Source organism: Pseudopodoces humilis, chromosome 28 (assembly GCF_049639895.1).
Source record: "Pseudopodoces humilis isolate 2021_Gansu_Grassland_sample_001 chromosome 28, ASM4963989v1, whole genome shotgun sequence".
NCBI lineage: Eukaryota > Metazoa > Chordata > Aves > Passeriformes > Paridae > Pseudopodoces > Pseudopodoces humilis.
This window is the reverse complement of record NC_142227.1, coordinates 3438034-3453260: the sequence shown is the minus strand read 5'-3', so window position 1 is coordinate 3453260 and position 15227 is coordinate 3438034. Positions and strand designations below refer to the sequence as shown.

The following is a 15227-nucleotide window of genomic DNA, read 5'->3' as shown; positions in this document are numbered from 1 at the left end:
CACGGCATAGGGCTGGCACGGCATGGGGCTGGCACGGCACGGCATGGGGCTGGCACGGCACGGCATAGGGCTGGCACGGCATGGGGCTGGCACGGCACGGCATGGGGCTGGCACGGCACGGCATAGGGCTGGCACTGCACGGCATGAGGCTGGCACGGCATGGGGCTGGCACGGCATGGCATGGGGCTGGCACGGCATGGGGCTGGCACGGCATGGCATGGGGCTGGCACGGCACGGCATAGGGCTGGCACTGCACGGCATAGGGCTGGCACTGCACGGCATGGGGCTGGCACGGCATAGGGCTGGCACACTCAGGGCTGGCATGGCACGGTGTGGGGCTGGCACGGCATGGGGCTGGCATTGCATGGCACAGGACTGGCATGGCAAGGGGCTGGCACAGCATGGCATGGGACCAAAATGCTAGAACAGCACAGCACAGCATGGGGCTGGCACAGCGCAAAACTGATGTGGCATGGCATGGGGCTGGCACAACACAGCATGGGGCTGGCATGGCCTGGGGATGGCACAGCATGGCATGGGACCCACATGGCCCCGAGCTGGAATGACACAGCACAACATCAGACAGGAAGGCATGGGGCTGGCATGTCATGGGGCTGGCACAGCAGATGGCACGGGGCTGGCACGGCATGGCAGGGTGTGGGGCTGACAGAGAACACTACATTCTGGGTTTGGCACAGTCTGCCTGGCTCAGTACAGCCCAGTATGACACAGTCTGGCATGGCACGGCACAGCACGGGGCCTGCACAGCACAAGACAGCCCAGGCCTGGCACCGTCTTTCTGGCTTGACACAGCCCAACACAACAGCTCTGGCACACACAGGATGGCCTGGGGCTGGCACAGTCTGCCTGGCATGGCACAGCCCAGCATGGCATGGCCTGGGGCTGGCACAGCAGGGCGTGGGGTTGCTTGGGAGTTTGGTGTGGTCCAGCCCAGGTCTATCCTGGAGCGTATGGCCTGGGGCAGCGCTACATTCCAGCACAGCTAAGCCTGGCACAGCATGGTCCAGCATGGCACAGCTTGGCATGACATAGCACGGCCTGGCCTGGTTCAGCCCGGCCCGGCCCGGCCCAGCCCAGCCCGGCCTAGCCCAGCCCAGCCCAGCCCGGCCCAGCCCAGCCCAGCCCGGCCTAGCCCAGCCCAGCCCAGCCCGGCCCAGCCCAGCCCAGCCCGGCCCAGCCCGGCCCAGCCCAGCCCAGCTCAGCTCTGCTGTCTGTTGTGGCACAGCAAAGCCCAGCACGGTCCAGTTTGGCACAGCACAGCTCGGTGTGTACCCCCAGGCCGGGCAGGGCAGGGGGACACACAGGGAGGGCACACGGAGAGTCAGGAGGTGCCGGGGGACCCTCTGTGCCCCCAGCCCGGCCGTGCCCACGCTGTCCCAGCACGGGGACACTCCCGCCACCGCCGCCCTCCGGCCCCGAGCGAGGGCCACACAAGGGGCCGCTTTCTGAGGGAACAAGGGCACTCTGTGCACGGCCCTCGGTGCCACCCGGCTCCACCGTCCCGGGTCACCCGCCCCGTCACACGGCTCTGCTGCCCCGGGGCCACCGCGCTCTCCTGCCTCACTGGCGCTTTGTTCTCGCGGCGCAGGGAGCGATTGGCTCTGGGACAAACACAACCGACCCCCCCTCCCCCCCAAAAAAACCCAGAGAAACCCAACCTTGGAGCAGCCGCTGGAGATTCACCCAGTTACGGACAGAGGACCAGAAACACGCTGTGTGCAAAAAAAAACCCCAAAAACCCAACCGAAAACCCCAAGACTCATCTTTCGCTTACCTTGCGCTTCTCGCCGTGCCGGGACACGTGGCGGGGCCGCCACCGCGGGGCAGAGCCGGCCTCATCCCGGCAGCCGTGCCGGCAAAAAAAGGGGGATATTCTGGTTGCTTTCTCTTTTGGTTTTGGTAAAAGTGGGGCACGCTCTCACATCTGGGGCTCTGCGCTGCCTGGGAACGGCACGTTCTCGGTAGAAGAGGAAACCCCAAGCGCGGGAAGCTGCGCTGAGCACCGGGGCTGTCGCCACGCCCGAGAGGGGCACCCGAGGGGTACCGGGGAATGGGGCAGCCGGGAAGGGCAGCGGAGCCCCGGATCCGGTGTGGGACACCCGGGTGGGCGATGCTGGGGTGGCTGCTGGCGGCGCTGGCGGCGCTGGCGCAGGGCGGTAAGTGCTCCTGCGGTGCTGGGAGATGAGAGATAACTTCAGAAGACTTTCAATGAACGATTTGGGGGCGATAAGACCTGGGGAGCTCCCCGAGAGAGATGGAGATACCCAAAACCACAGGGAGGGAGTAAAGATGGTGAATCCCCGCTGGCAGCGGGCAGGAGTCGGGGCAAATGGCACCGGCCAGCGCCGCATCACCGGGGAGGGGGAACACGGGGGGCTTGGGGTGAGAATCGCTGCTGCAGCTGCTCTGATTCCCCATTTGAACAACTTGGCAAGCGGGCAACAGCCACACCACCGCCCCCTCCATGCACGGGATGGAGTTTGGGATGCAGGAGCCTCCAGCCGCTGCCCTGTCCCGCAGGCACCGTGGCAGCCCACGACATCTCCTGCTGGAAGAAATGCACCAGCAAGCCTTTCCACTGCTCCTGGCCTCCCCTCGGCCCCGCCGGCAACACCTCCTACATCCTGAACTTCTGGTGAGTTGGGCAGCGCGGCGGGGAGGGAGAGCCCATGGGATGTGTCCCGGATCCCTCCCTGTGCCCACTCCCTCCCCAGCTTTGAGAAGAACCGCCAGTGCCGCCGCTATGGGGTGGGCACGGCCACCAACTACAGCCCCCCGCATCGCCAGCTGTACACCCTGGAGAACACCACGGCCTGGGTGGAGGCACGCTGGGGGGAACAGCTCCACAAGACCCCCAACCACACCCTTCACCTCGACAAGGCTGGTGAGTGCCCCGGGGACCAGGCTGGCAGCCAGCACCGGCACTAAAAACTGCCAGACCACCCAAAAGCACCTCATCTTTCCAGTCAAACTGGATCCACCTCCTGATGAGATGCTCTTCTCCAAGACTGGTGGCAAGCTGAGGGTGCAGGTGCCACGGCCACAGTGCCAAGGCCTGGAGCAGCCGGCTCAACATGAGGCTCGCTTCTGGAGGGTGGGAGACAGCAGCTGGACACAGGTAAAAATGCTCTTTGCTGGAGCTGGCAGTGACTGACACGGGTCACCGTGGCAGCCCAGGGAGTGTGGGGGCTCAGTGATGTCAGTGTCCCCCCCAAACCCAGCTGTGTCCCATCTGTTTCACTGCATTATGAGCTCTGCCTCGTCCTCTGGCCATGGGATCCTGCTGCTGCCCCTAACAGGATTCTCTGGGATTACACAGACAAAACCCCAGATTATACTAATGACGACAACAGATCAAATCTGGATGCTTGTCCCCAGTGCAGCTCTCACAGCTGGGGACCCCCCATCCCTCTCAGTTGCTGCCAGGAGGGTCCCAGGATTGAGGGGGCCCCTGGCCACCATGTCCCCTGCACTGTTTGGCCCTCCCAGCCCCTGGGATGTTTGGGGATCGCAGGGCAGCACTGATGTCCCAGTAAAATACTGGTTTTACTGGGTGGGTGTCTCCATGCCCGGCTGTCTCTACAGGTGACATGTGAGACTGTGATGGGGACAGGTGAAAATGACTCAGGTTGGTTTATCCTGCGGGGTTGTTGGGGATGCTCCCCAGCCAGCATCCCATGATGGCCAAAAGCTGGGGACAGGAGAAGCGACCCCCCCCAGCTGACCCTGGCACCCCTCTCTAGTGACCTGTGCCCTGGGGGTCAATGGCACCTTCGTGGTCCAGCTCCGGCACAAGCCTCCCCACTGGAGCAGCTACTGGAGTGACTGGAGCAGCAACATCTCTGTTCCCGAGGGTGAGGAAGAGGAGCCTGGTGAGATCCCAACAGCTCCCAAAAATGTCGACAGCTCAGTCAGGCTTGTTCCTCCTGCAGAAATCCTGAGGAGCCCGGTGCTGAGCCATCAACTGGGCAAACTGGGGAGAGACGGGCAGCGGGTGCTGAGGCTGAGCTGGCAGGTACAGCAGCATCCCTGGGGGCCCTCCTGGGTGTCCCCCACGATTTCATCCCCCAAGTCTCCCCCCTTTTCCTCCCCAGCCAGTCCTCAAGGAGCAAAGGGATGTCACCTACAAGCTGGACGTCCACATGTTGGCGTGTGACTGTGCAGAGTCAGATGAGGAGGACCCTGTGGAGCTGGGCTGGGAGGTGACAGAGCACAACCTCACCCTCTCCGGGGCTGAATACGAAATCCTGTTGACCGCGGTCAATGCCGCGGGGCCGGGGCCGGCGCAGCAGCTCCGTGTGCCCGCAGAGCAGCGAGCAGGTACCCGCCGCTCTGGAAATGCTGAGCTCCCCTGGCAGCCCTCAGGGCTTTATTTTTTCCAGATACCCCGAATTTCCCCCCGTTTCATCCCAGATCTCAGGTTCAAGGAGATCAGCGTGGCCGGCGGCACCGTGACTGCGCGGTGGGAAGCGCCGGTCCCTGGCGATGCCTTCTGCTTCGAGCAGCAGACGCTGCCGGAGCCTCCGAAACAGGGAGTCTGCTCCCAGCAGGAATTCCCTGCCCACAGCATCCACGTGCAGAGAGGCAAGGGAGCGCCCCAAGCCCCTCGCTGTCCCCACACCCGGGGTCAGAGGGGCTGAGCAGCACCCCCGGTTCGTCCCCAGGAGCTCTGGGAGCGCCGGGCTGTCACCGCCTGGCCGTGCACGGCAGGGACACGGAGCGAGGCTGGGCCACCTTCGCCTTGTGGCACCTCTACTCCAGCAACGGTGCGTGTGCCAGCACGGAGCATCCGCGCCCGATTGCGCTCCAGAAGGGGCGCTCCTGAAATAATCCCCTGGGTTTTCTGCTCGCAGATTCGCTGCTCGTGCCCGTCAACATCAGCGCCGGGGAGGCCGCAGTTGTGCTCCGGTGGAAGCCGTCCCCCCGTGCCGCCTGTCCCGGAGCGCTGGACAAGTACCTCATCTGCCACGAGGCTGAGGGGGACAACGCGAGCTGTGAGTGGGGACCCCCGATCCCCGTGGGGCAGGAGGAGGGTGCGGCCCACCAGACCGCCCCAAGGTCGGTTTTGTTTGCCCAGACAGTGAAGTGGATGCCACGGCATCAAACTACACCCTCCAAAACCTCCAGCCTGGCACAGCCTACAGGGTGGGTGTTTGGGAGGTGACAGAGGACAGCGAGAGGACCTGCAGTGCTTGGTGGCACTTCCAGACCAAGAGGCTGGGTAATGGCTGAGAGCCCCCAGTTCCTATGGGGTGCTCTCTCTCTCTACTGTGTGCTCGCCCTCACCCCAAAACGTCTCCTGTGTCCCTGTTGGGGACAGGAATGCCACCAGCCAGCCATGCCTGTCCCCAGGTCCCCGGGGAGCAGCGTGGAGAAGCAACCTGAATTACCTGGGCATCTCGCTTGGTGTCCCCGCCGCAGCTGCCATCTACCACCTGAGCAAAAAGAGGTGACAGAGCACCCTCGTCCCCAAAGCCGCTCAGGCCACCCCCACTGTCACCCACCCCTCACCAACCACTCCCTCCCCAGGGCTCGCCGCCTCCTCTTCCCACCCCTCCCCAAGCCCGTGGGCACCAAAGCCATCCAGTTCTCGGCAGACGAGATGAGCCAGGTGAGGTTTAAATTGCAGGAGGGGGCATATCCCACAGCCCCAAACGCCCATGCACAGCCCTGGCTCGGGATGTTCCACCCCAAACCCACCCAACCCTTAGGACCAGCCCCGGACAGGCCTCCTGGAGCCCTCGGAAAGGTTCAGCCCAGCCGAGCTGCTGCTGACGGAGCCGAATCCCAGTGAGGAGACGCCTGACACGGACACCCAGACTGCGGTGCCGCTCCCCGAGGTGTCGCAGGCCGGCCCAGCGCTGGAAAAGCCGGCAGCAGCGGTGGCGTCCCCGCAGGGCTGCGGGGAGGAGCTGCCCTTCGCCTACCGCAGGCAGGACACGTTGAGCCCGGGGGGATCTCCACCCTCCGGCAGCAGCACCGGACACCCACCCGGAGAGGAGGAGGAGGAGGAGGAGGAAGAGGAGGGGAGGCAGGGGATGCACCAGCCGCTGATCCCCATTGCCCTGCTCATCTCCGACAAACCCATCATCATCAGGGATGAGGAAGGATGGGATCCCGTGCCGTGACCACCACCGGGCTGGAGCAGCAGGAAGGGCTCGGGGGTGTCCCGTGGAATGCGAGGTGTCTGTGTGGGATGCTGAGTGCCCAGTCCGTGCGTGGCACCGGCACTTTCAGGGGGTTTTCTGGTTTCCAGGACACGGAAGGCGATGCCTCTGGACGCGGCATTGCACCGGGACAGGTTTTGGCCACGCTGTTTCCAGCCTCAACCTTTCACCAGCGATAAAACCCAAGCGGAGGCGGCTGCAGCGTCTGGCCAGGACCGAGGGTATTTCCATGGCTGGATGGGGAGGAGAAGCAGAGCTTCATCCCAGCCAGCTGCCGCCTCTGGAACCAGTATCGTGGTGGGGACTCAAAAAGCCCCAGCACTAAACACCAGATACCTGCAAAAAAATTTTAAAATGTGCAAAAATTAAAGAAAAAAAAAATTAAAAAAAAACCAAACACAAACATTAAAAAATTTAAACAATTGCACAAAGCAGCAGGGCTGAGATGGTTTTGCCTGGCCTGACCCGAGCAGATTAGAGCAAGGATTTAGAGGCGAGGTTCAATCCACGGCGCTGTGGAGGACACAGCCAGGCAGCCGTGATGGGGGTCCATGGGGGCCTCCCCAGCCCCCTCCAGTGGGGCCACGCCGCCTCCTCGGGCCTTATCTGGGATGAAAAGCGGTCTGTGGTTTTCTCTGCCTGGCGCGGCGGTGTTTACTTGCTGAGATGGCAAAAAAAAAAAAAAAAAATCTTAAAAAACCAAAAAGCTACGTGGGTTTAGTAACACGGGGAAATGCAGCCGCGGTGTCTCTGCCACTGACGCTCGGTCTCCTCGCTGCTGCTCGTGGTTCCACTCGCGTTTCGCAAAGGATTTCGCTCAGATCGAGCTCGGTGCAACCGCGGCGGTGCCGAGAGGAGACAGAACCGGGGCGGCTCCTTCAGCCAGACCTCGGCCAGGGACGGCTGAGGATGCATTTCTGGCCATTCCCAGCGCTCCAGGGATGAGGCGGCTGCGGTGCTGTCGCTCCCATGGCCGGGGGTCTCATCCGGATGGGCACATGGGGGACCCCCAGCTCCGTGCCAGCAGTGCCACCGCTGTCCGGCACCGCTCGTCCAGCCCGGCTCAGCTGCTGCTGGAACCACGAGGTGGCACCAGCCCCACGTCCCCAAGGCGATTCTAAACTTCTTGGCAGAGCAAATCCATCGGTCCCTCCCCGCGAGTGTCAGGAGTCTGTGTCAGGCCCCTGTGCCCTGCAACTTTGCGCCTGCAGCCCCCCAGATCCCTGGGGATCCGCTGGAGGGGGAAGATCTGGCATCCTGCCGAGCAGAAGCCCAGCGCAGACATCAGATTTAGGGATTTTGTTGGGATCTGGGAGACGCCAGGCTCACTTCAGAGCACTCCAGGCACATGTGGAGGAAGTATCTGGTTACTGGTGAGGAGGCACACTCGGGTTTCAGCCCCAGCCCCTGTTTACAGCCAGGTTTGGGGGCCAGAACGATGAGGGAAAACAGCGAGGGTCACCGAAAGCTCAGCACGGTTGGGTGGCAGCAGTAAACACATGGCCCGGCTCGGGGCCAGCACTGATGCCAGTTAATCATTCCAGCTCTTGGAACGAGTTCACAGCAGGACAGCCAGGCCCTGCTGCTGCATTAAAAACACCCTGGGCAGGGAGGGGACACGAGACCCCCCCTCAGTGCCCCCATGGGGTCACTCCCCAGGGAGACATCTCATCCCTGGTGCTGCTCACAACCCCTCTGATGGCTTCAGGGCTGCCCCTGTCCCCACCAATGGCTCTGTCCCCAGCAGTGGCCCCATGCATTTTCCCCCAGACGTGTCCCAAGCCGGACAGTGCTCTGCCAGGTGCCAATGTGGAGCCATGGATGTGCCCAGGAAAACTAATCAAGCCAGGCTTGCCAATTAACGCTAGAGAGCGGCTCAGGACTCGCTGATTAGTTTAAATTTCACAGGACTGGTTTCCAAATGAGTCCCCAGGTGCCATGCTGAGCTTGGTGACCCAAGGAGAGCTGCCAGGCCAGCTCTTGCAGCCAGGATGTGACCTTGCTGTTCCTCTACCCCAGCACAGCACCCAGACGTGGCACAGGGCACTGGCAAGGCCTGGCAAGAGCCACTGCCACCCACAGCATGAGGACAACCCATTACACCCAGCGGGGCATCCTTCCAGGACAGCTCTGGGATAAGCAGCCAAAACCCATCCCTGCAGGGGAGACAAAGGTCACCCCAGTGCCATTAGGATGCATCAACCCCAAAATCACTCCATGGGGTCCCCTTTTCACACCCAGTGGTGCCAGCACTGCCCCCACACCACCAGTGACAATGTCATTTGCTGGCACGAGTGTGAGGCATCCCTGCCCTAAAGGGAAAACCCTCTGTTGTTCCTATTCTCACAGGGTCCCTGTGCTGTGTTCCCAAAAGCAAATGGCACTGGGGACACGTGCACATGGATTGACCTGGCTCCAGCTGCTCTTGTGGAGTGGAAAATTCAGCACTGCACCCGAAGGCAGCAGGTGGGGCAGCCTGAAGGAGCTGCAGGGAGATGGTGGCAGCCTGGGGATTTGCTCTCAGCTCCCTGATTTTATAGAATCACAGGATCATAAAGGTTGGAAAAGCCCTCTAAGATCATCGAGTCCAGCTACTAATCCAGCACCAGCACTAACCCATGTCCCCAGGTCCCACAGCCACACAGCTTTTAAATCCCCCCAGGCCTGGTGACTCCAGTCAGTGCCAGCGCTTGACAGCCATTTCCATGAAGAAATTTTTCCTAATATCCAACCTAAACCTCCCCTGGTGCAACTTGAAGCCATTTCCTCTTGATTTTGGGGAATGTGATTTCAGAGATAGAACATAAATTAGCCAGAGGGGTTTGCTACAGCCCCATAAACATCAGCTCTTGAGGGGTCTGAGCCCTTGAGGTAGGAGAGGGCCCTGCAGGCCCAGAATGAGATTTTACCACCACATTAAGATGTTTTGCTCCCAGCTTGAGAAGTCTAACCTATTTTCCAGCCTCAGGGAAACAGCCCTGCAGAGCCACACCCTGGCATTAACACGGGCAGAGGAGAAGGTCACAACTCTGCAACCCCCTCACTCATGCATCCATCCCTTTCCCAGCCCCTTCCCTCATCCATACATCCCTCTGCCAGCTGTTTCCCTGCACCCAGCACCATTTCCTGCTCCCTAAACCCCATCCTGGAGAAGAGCTGATGCCAGTGAGGAGTTTGAGCCCAGCCTGACCACCAGCCATGGCCGGGAGCAGGATTATTTGCCGGGCAAAAAGCCATCGCTGCCACCACCTCCACAATGCCACCCACTGCCAGGCAGATTAAGGTGACTTAATCCCTAAGCAAACAAACTGATCCCTGGGATTTTTATTATTATATTTTAAGCAGAATTCAAGGGCTGCAGGCAGCTCATCTCATCCACCCCCCAAGCACCGCAAAGCCCCCCTGGGCAGGATACCTGACAGTTCCCTGCGGTAGGAAACCTCTGAAGCTGAGGAGCTGAGGCTTTTCCTCCCTAAAAAAAGCTTCTGGGATTCTTCTCCCCACCCCAAAAAAAAAAAAGCCCCGAAGCATTTCTGGTACAGGCATCCCAGCAGGGAAGGGGCTGCAGGGCCCACAGCTGGACAGATGGACACATGTGGACAGAGAGCCACCGGCCGCAGCTGGGTCCAGCTTGTTTTGAAAGTCACGGGTATTTCAGAGCCGGCGTTTTGCAACCATTCGGTGTCACAACAACAACAACAACTCGGTTCTACTTCGCAAACAGGCCCCGGGGCCGCCCCGGTTCTTTCCTGCTCACGTCAGCTGTAACAGCCTCACCCGGGCCACGGCTGTTTCCAAACCCAGCCGTGGAAAACGGCTTGAAGCAGCAGCGAAAGTGAATATTTCATCTTTCCCCACCACCGAGAGGGGCTCGGAGCTGCCCTCCGGGCGGCACTGGATGCTCAGATCACTGAAATCCCCGCTGGGATGCTGCGAGCCCCAGCTCGCCAGCCGGGAGAGGTGGTTGAAAAACCATCTCCTTCCATGGCAGGAGGCATTTTCCTCCCTGCAGTTTGAATATTCTCGGATGGCTGCTCGCAGGGCAGCTCAGCCCCTGGCACGGCCGAAGCTTTCCAGGCTTTGGCAGCTGCAAAGCAATAGCCATTGAATTATGGGTTTGTTTTGTTTTGGGGTTTTTGGGGTTTTTTTTTTTTTGGGTGTTTTTTATTTCAACGGAAACTTTGTAATAATAGTAAAAGAAATCATAATCTCAGGGTGTCGGGAGGCGGGCGGTCGCTCCCCTGGGTATCGGGTGATCCGAAAGGGGAGGACGCTGCGCCCTTATCGCCACACGCGTTCCCTGCCCCCTTGGCAGCGGAGCCGGCCAGAGGTTTTGCAGCATAAACATATTTTGCTCAAGCAGACGGCCAGAGTTGAGCTAAGGACAACTTGATAACCAGAAAGCCCCCAAAAAATCGCCTTTTTACAGCAGCCTCCCCCATCTGTCTCATCCCAGCAAGCTGCCAGCCCAGCTTTGCAGCGATAAACACGGGACCAAGAGCAACCCCCCTTCTCGCAGATCCCCTCCCAGGGTGTTTACCAGCTCTTTGCAGGCAGATTGACTCTTCCTCATTTTTTTCACACGCCAAAACCGCCGGGAAAGCGGAGGGAACCGGCTGGAGCCCCTCCGGGACCGCCCGGCAGCGCCGCAGCCGCCCTCCCCACCGGCACTGCCCGGTCCAACCAGCCGGGACCCCTCGGGCTATCGCTGCCTCCATCGCTGGCCCGGGATGCGGTGGCATTTACACAGCTGCTCAGCAGGAAAATCCCTCTCCCTGCTCCGCATAACCCCTCGCGTTTAAAGATAACCTCCTTCAGGCTTGCTGATGAGGTTGGGAGATGGGGAGGGGGCTCGCTGCAGGCTGCTGTCGATGTGTGGGCATCCCTGCGAGCTGGCTTGGAGCCTTCTCTCCCCAAACCGAGCTTGGTCTGAGGTTTTTTTTGTTGAAATCAGCTCTAATTTGCTGCTTCTTGCAGGGTGATAGGGAAGAAAAAAAGGAGCACAACCCGGTTTCTGAAGACTTTGAGGTTGGGGCGTGGGAGGAGGGATCAGAGCCGTGGGGTTTGACAAGGCTGCCCCATCACCCCTGAGGAGCAGGGAGGTGACAGCCCCGCACTCGTCGCCTCTCAGCTGGGGCCAGCTGTGTCCCCACTGACCCCCAGAGCAGCTCAGCAGTGACTGCGGTGCCCCTCGCTCCTCCCTGGTGCCACAGGAGCCAGGTTTTACCTGCTGGGGTCAGGGCGGGGGGAGTCACCGTGCCACATCCCCCTGGGGCCGCGCACCCACCCGGGGCTGGACGGGAACTTCTCTACGATTTGTGAAGCGGCTCCTGGGTCTGACAGCGAAGCCAGCCGGGGTGGGGAGCAAAATCCCACAGCTCCACATCCCTGGCACAGGGCACGGCCGTGTCACCCACAGACCCCAGCGGGGGAGCCGTGCCCCGTCCCCAAGCTCCCTGTTTCTGTGCCAACACATCACGTGCAGCCGCTGGATGACCCAGGACGTGGCGGGGATTTTTTTTTTTCTTTTAAGAGTTGTTGCTGTTTTTTAACAAAGCCAAAATATTTTCGTCCCCACGGGGACGGCTCTGGGTCACTGAGCGCCGCTCTGGGGTCCCGGCAGGACAGGGGACACCCGGCTCCGTGGGGAGGGTCCGGTGCCGGCGGCTCCATCCCTGGCACGGTCCCCGGTGTTTATACATAGACATGTTTGTGCGCGGCACCGGCCCCTTCCTCGCTCCCAAACAACGGGAGGAAAGTCAAAAAGTCACAAAAATTTTCCATTGCCTGAGGAAGGGAAGGAGCGAGGAGCGACTGCGCAAGGGGCCGGGCAGTGCCAACAGTGAGGGACCCCAAATTAGGTGGGTCAGACCCAAAAAAACAAGGGGTTGTTTTTGATACAGTGAATAAAGGTGGCGATTTGCTGCAAAGACAATACCGGCAGCACCGGCCACCGTCGAGGTCTGTGGGGTGTCCCGGTGATGTCACCCTGCTGCTGGCACGATGCTCACAGGGGACGGGACGTGTGGCACGTGCAGCCACCAGGCTGCTCCAGACCCCGCTTTTTGGCATAAAAAAAAAAAAAAAAAAAAAAAAAGGTTTGGAATAAAAAAATTCTGTGGTTTCTCCGCAGTTTCCCCCCGCAGCCAGAGGGGCTCGCTGCCCGCACCAGGCTGGGGAAAAGCTGTGATTCCTGTCGAGCCGGAGGGAAAAGCCCCGGCTCAGGGATGCGGGGACTTTGCCTGCGGTTTCCGTGGGCGGCAGCAGCTCCGGCAAAGGCGGCTGAGTCAGCGGGCGGAGGGCGGCCGCGATGCCGCCCCGGCATGTCGGGGTGCACGGCTGCTTCCCGGAGCCCTGGCACAGCTCTGCCGCATAAAGGGGAGCCTCAGAGTCACAGAGCCCAAAAATGCTGCAAGGGCCGAGCCCTGGTGCTCCCGCAGCGCCGGAGGCTGGAGCAAACCCAAAGCAAGGCCTGGTGCTGCTGGGAACTTTGTCCCCGCGGTGCTCGGGGACCTTGTGACTGGGCTGGGCAGGTCCCGGTGCTCCGCAGGGTGCGAGGGCTGCGAGCACGGAGTCCCACCGGAGTGAAGATGCTGAATTTTGGCAGTGCCCGAATCCCGACTCCAGCGCGGGGCGCTCCGCTTCGGCCAAAATCTAGATTTCTCATCACTGCCCGAGCCCCGTGCACACAGATCAGCCCCCGGTGGGTGCCCCTCGGTTCTGGCAGGTTCTGGGGTGAGCTGCACCCCGCAGGGCTCAGGCCAGCTGGGCTGGGGAAGGCGGTGCTTGTTTTGGGAGCTGGACGGGCGCCCGGGCCGGAGGCAGCAGCGGCGCAGTTAATCCCGGCCCTCGCAGGGCTGCGCCAGCCCCGGCACATTCTGTCCCAAGCCACAAGCTTGGCGTGTCACCGTCCCCGCGGCACGGCCGAGCTGGGCCCCGCCACTGACCCCTCGGGCCTCCGGACAGCAGCGTCAGCTGCGGGGCCACCGGGATGGCACCGAGCATCCTCCGGGGAGGGCTGGGGGAAAGGGGAGCCCCGCAAAATGCTGCAGAGAGGGGCCGCATTGAGTGTCCCGGCAGAGCCGTGAGCTGCAGAGGGGAGTGGGCTCCCAGCAGCCCTGCGGCCGAGGCAAAGGGCTCCAACAATTTTGGGATTGAAAGGCAAAAATGACAGGCTAGAGGAGCAGAGCAGGGGCTGGGGGCGAGTTTCCGTGCCCCTCGCAAGGAGCAGATTCTGACGGCTGGTCTGGGCAGCATTTTCCAGCGCACGGGGCCAAGAGCTATAAATAATCCCGGCACTGTAATTGCATCACGCGCCTCCTGCCCGGGGTCGGGTCTCGGTGCTGCCGCAGCATCGCCGCGCAGGGCACGGGGTCGTTCCAGCTCAGCGGACCCCCAGGGAGCCCCAAATCTCCCATGCCAATAAACCTGGAACAGCCCGGGCTGTTCAATCAGGACTTTGGAGCCGGGGCAGATAAACAACAGAAGGTTGGAGGGAGCACCGGCACCACTGCCAGCAGTTGTGAAAGCGCTGCCTGGAAGGGTCTGCTCCGTGCCCTGGCTCCAAATGTCCAGAAGAGGTATTTTTAGCCCCTTCAGGGTTCAGGATTCAGGAGTGCAGCCCTTTCCTGGCAGGAGCCCCAGCTTGGCCATACCCCCCCCCAATCTCACTGTGCTACTGCCCGACTGTACGAGAAAAACCTGGAAGGAAAAACCTGGAGGCGCTGGAGACAAGAATTCCTGCTGGAGAGATCGCTCCCACACGGGCACCGGGAGCGCTGCCCACCGGTGTTGGGTTGCCCGGCATGGCCTGTCCCCGTCACCGTGTGACGCCGTTTCCCAGGAAGACGCAGCAGGACAGACACGGGGTGCTGGGTGCTCGCCTCCCCCTCCGGCCCGGGGAATAAACATCCCCTTGTGCAGCCGGGGCAGATGATCCGGGGCTGACCATCAGCCCCCGGCCATCCCCGCTGCTCGGCGTTTGCCAGCTCAGAATGGCTCCCTTGTGTCAGGCTGGGGCTGGCTGGGATCAGCCTGGTCACAGGGCTGCCTTCGGGGCCATCCTCACCTGGGGCTGCAGCGCTGTGCTTCGTGTCCCCTTTGATGTCACCAAAAAACCCCCGAGGCCACGCAGCACCGGCCACCGCTGCTGCTGCCAGCGGCAGATCCAGACACGATCCCCCCAAACCGGGATACAAACAAATTCCCTGCGAGGCCGGTTAATCCTCCCCCGGGAAAAATTAATCAGAGCGCCAGGGATGCCAAATAAAAACCAGATTTGAATAAAGGTTGCAGGAGCACCAGGTTCTCACAGGCAAACACAGGGACAAGTTCTCTCCTCTGGCTCAGGGCAGAAGCACGTGCTCAGATGCAGCTGCGGGGCTGAGCAGCTCAGCAAACAAAAAAATAAAGTGGGGGGGGGAAAAAAATCACATTCCAGTGGCAGTATTTTTAAGCAGCACAGTCCGTGGAAGAGAAAATTAAAGCCCTGATTCAAAACCTGCCTTGGATGCACCAAGACTTGCCGTGCCCAGGGGAGACATGGAGCACAAAAATGCTGTGAAAAACCAAATTCCAGCCCAAGGCAGCAGGTGAAGGAGCCTCCCTGCTCTTCCCACAGGGCAGCAGCTCCCAGCCAGCACAGGGCTGATCTCAACCCTCCTTGGGACTAGCTGAGCCAACGCAGGAGTGTCCCAGCTCCCAGCTGGGTCCCTGCCAGGCTTTCAGGATGGAGGAGACTGTGTCTGTCCTCCGGGAGCCTGGACACAAACAGGAAGCAAGTGTGGAAAAATACAACAGGTTTGCTGGCAGCCCTGCATCCCAGGTAAGGGGAAAAGTGCCAAAAGTGCCCAGATGTGGAAGAGCTGGAGGCTCAAGGGACCAAAGGAGCTGTGCTGGCCGAGTGACCCAGTTAATCCCAGTGCAGGACTGGGGGCAGGGTGCAGCTGGGTGCCTGCAGGGCAGTGAAGAGAGGACAGGGAGCACTCCCACATCCCAACAGCCACAGCATGGCTCCAGACAACGGGAAACAGAAAGAGG

At 61.1% G+C, this 15227-nt stretch overlaps 1 protein-coding gene across 1 annotated transcript; it reads left to right on the top strand.

Annotated features, from left to right (window-relative positions):
• The first annotated feature begins 1991 nt into the window (after positions 1 to 1991).
• On the top strand, positions 1992 to 6149 carry IL12RB1 (interleukin 12 receptor subunit beta 1). Its single transcript, XM_088067801.1, has 14 exons — positions 1992 to 2177; positions 2542 to 2656; positions 2736 to 2905; positions 2988 to 3139; positions 3607 to 3649; positions 3765 to 4036; positions 4116 to 4341; positions 4435 to 4605; positions 4686 to 4787; positions 4875 to 5015; positions 5099 to 5242; positions 5374 to 5470; positions 5551 to 5632; positions 5733 to 6149. Exons 1-14 carry the CDS (start codon positions 2072 to 2074, stop codon positions 6147 to 6149), a joined length of 2238 nt encoding a protein of 745 aa, XP_087923927.1. The 5' UTR covers positions 1992 to 2071.
• The last annotated feature ends 9078 nt before the right edge of the window (positions 6150 to 15227 follow it).

Bases quoted from the DNA above. Each gene is read 5' to 3' on its own strand.
- IL12RB1 (XM_088067801.1), top strand. From the start codon at position 2,072: ATGGGGCAGCCGGGAAGGGCAGCGGAGCCCCGGATCCGGTGTGGGACA. The intron at 3,140-3,606 runs GTAAAAATGCTC...CTGTCTCTACAG, and splicing joins GAGACAGCAGCTGGACACAG to GTGACATGTGAGACTGTGAT. The intron at 5,016-5,098 runs GTGAGTGGGGAC...TTGTTTGCCCAG, and splicing joins TGAGGGGGACAACGCGAGCT to ACAGTGAAGTGGATGCCACG.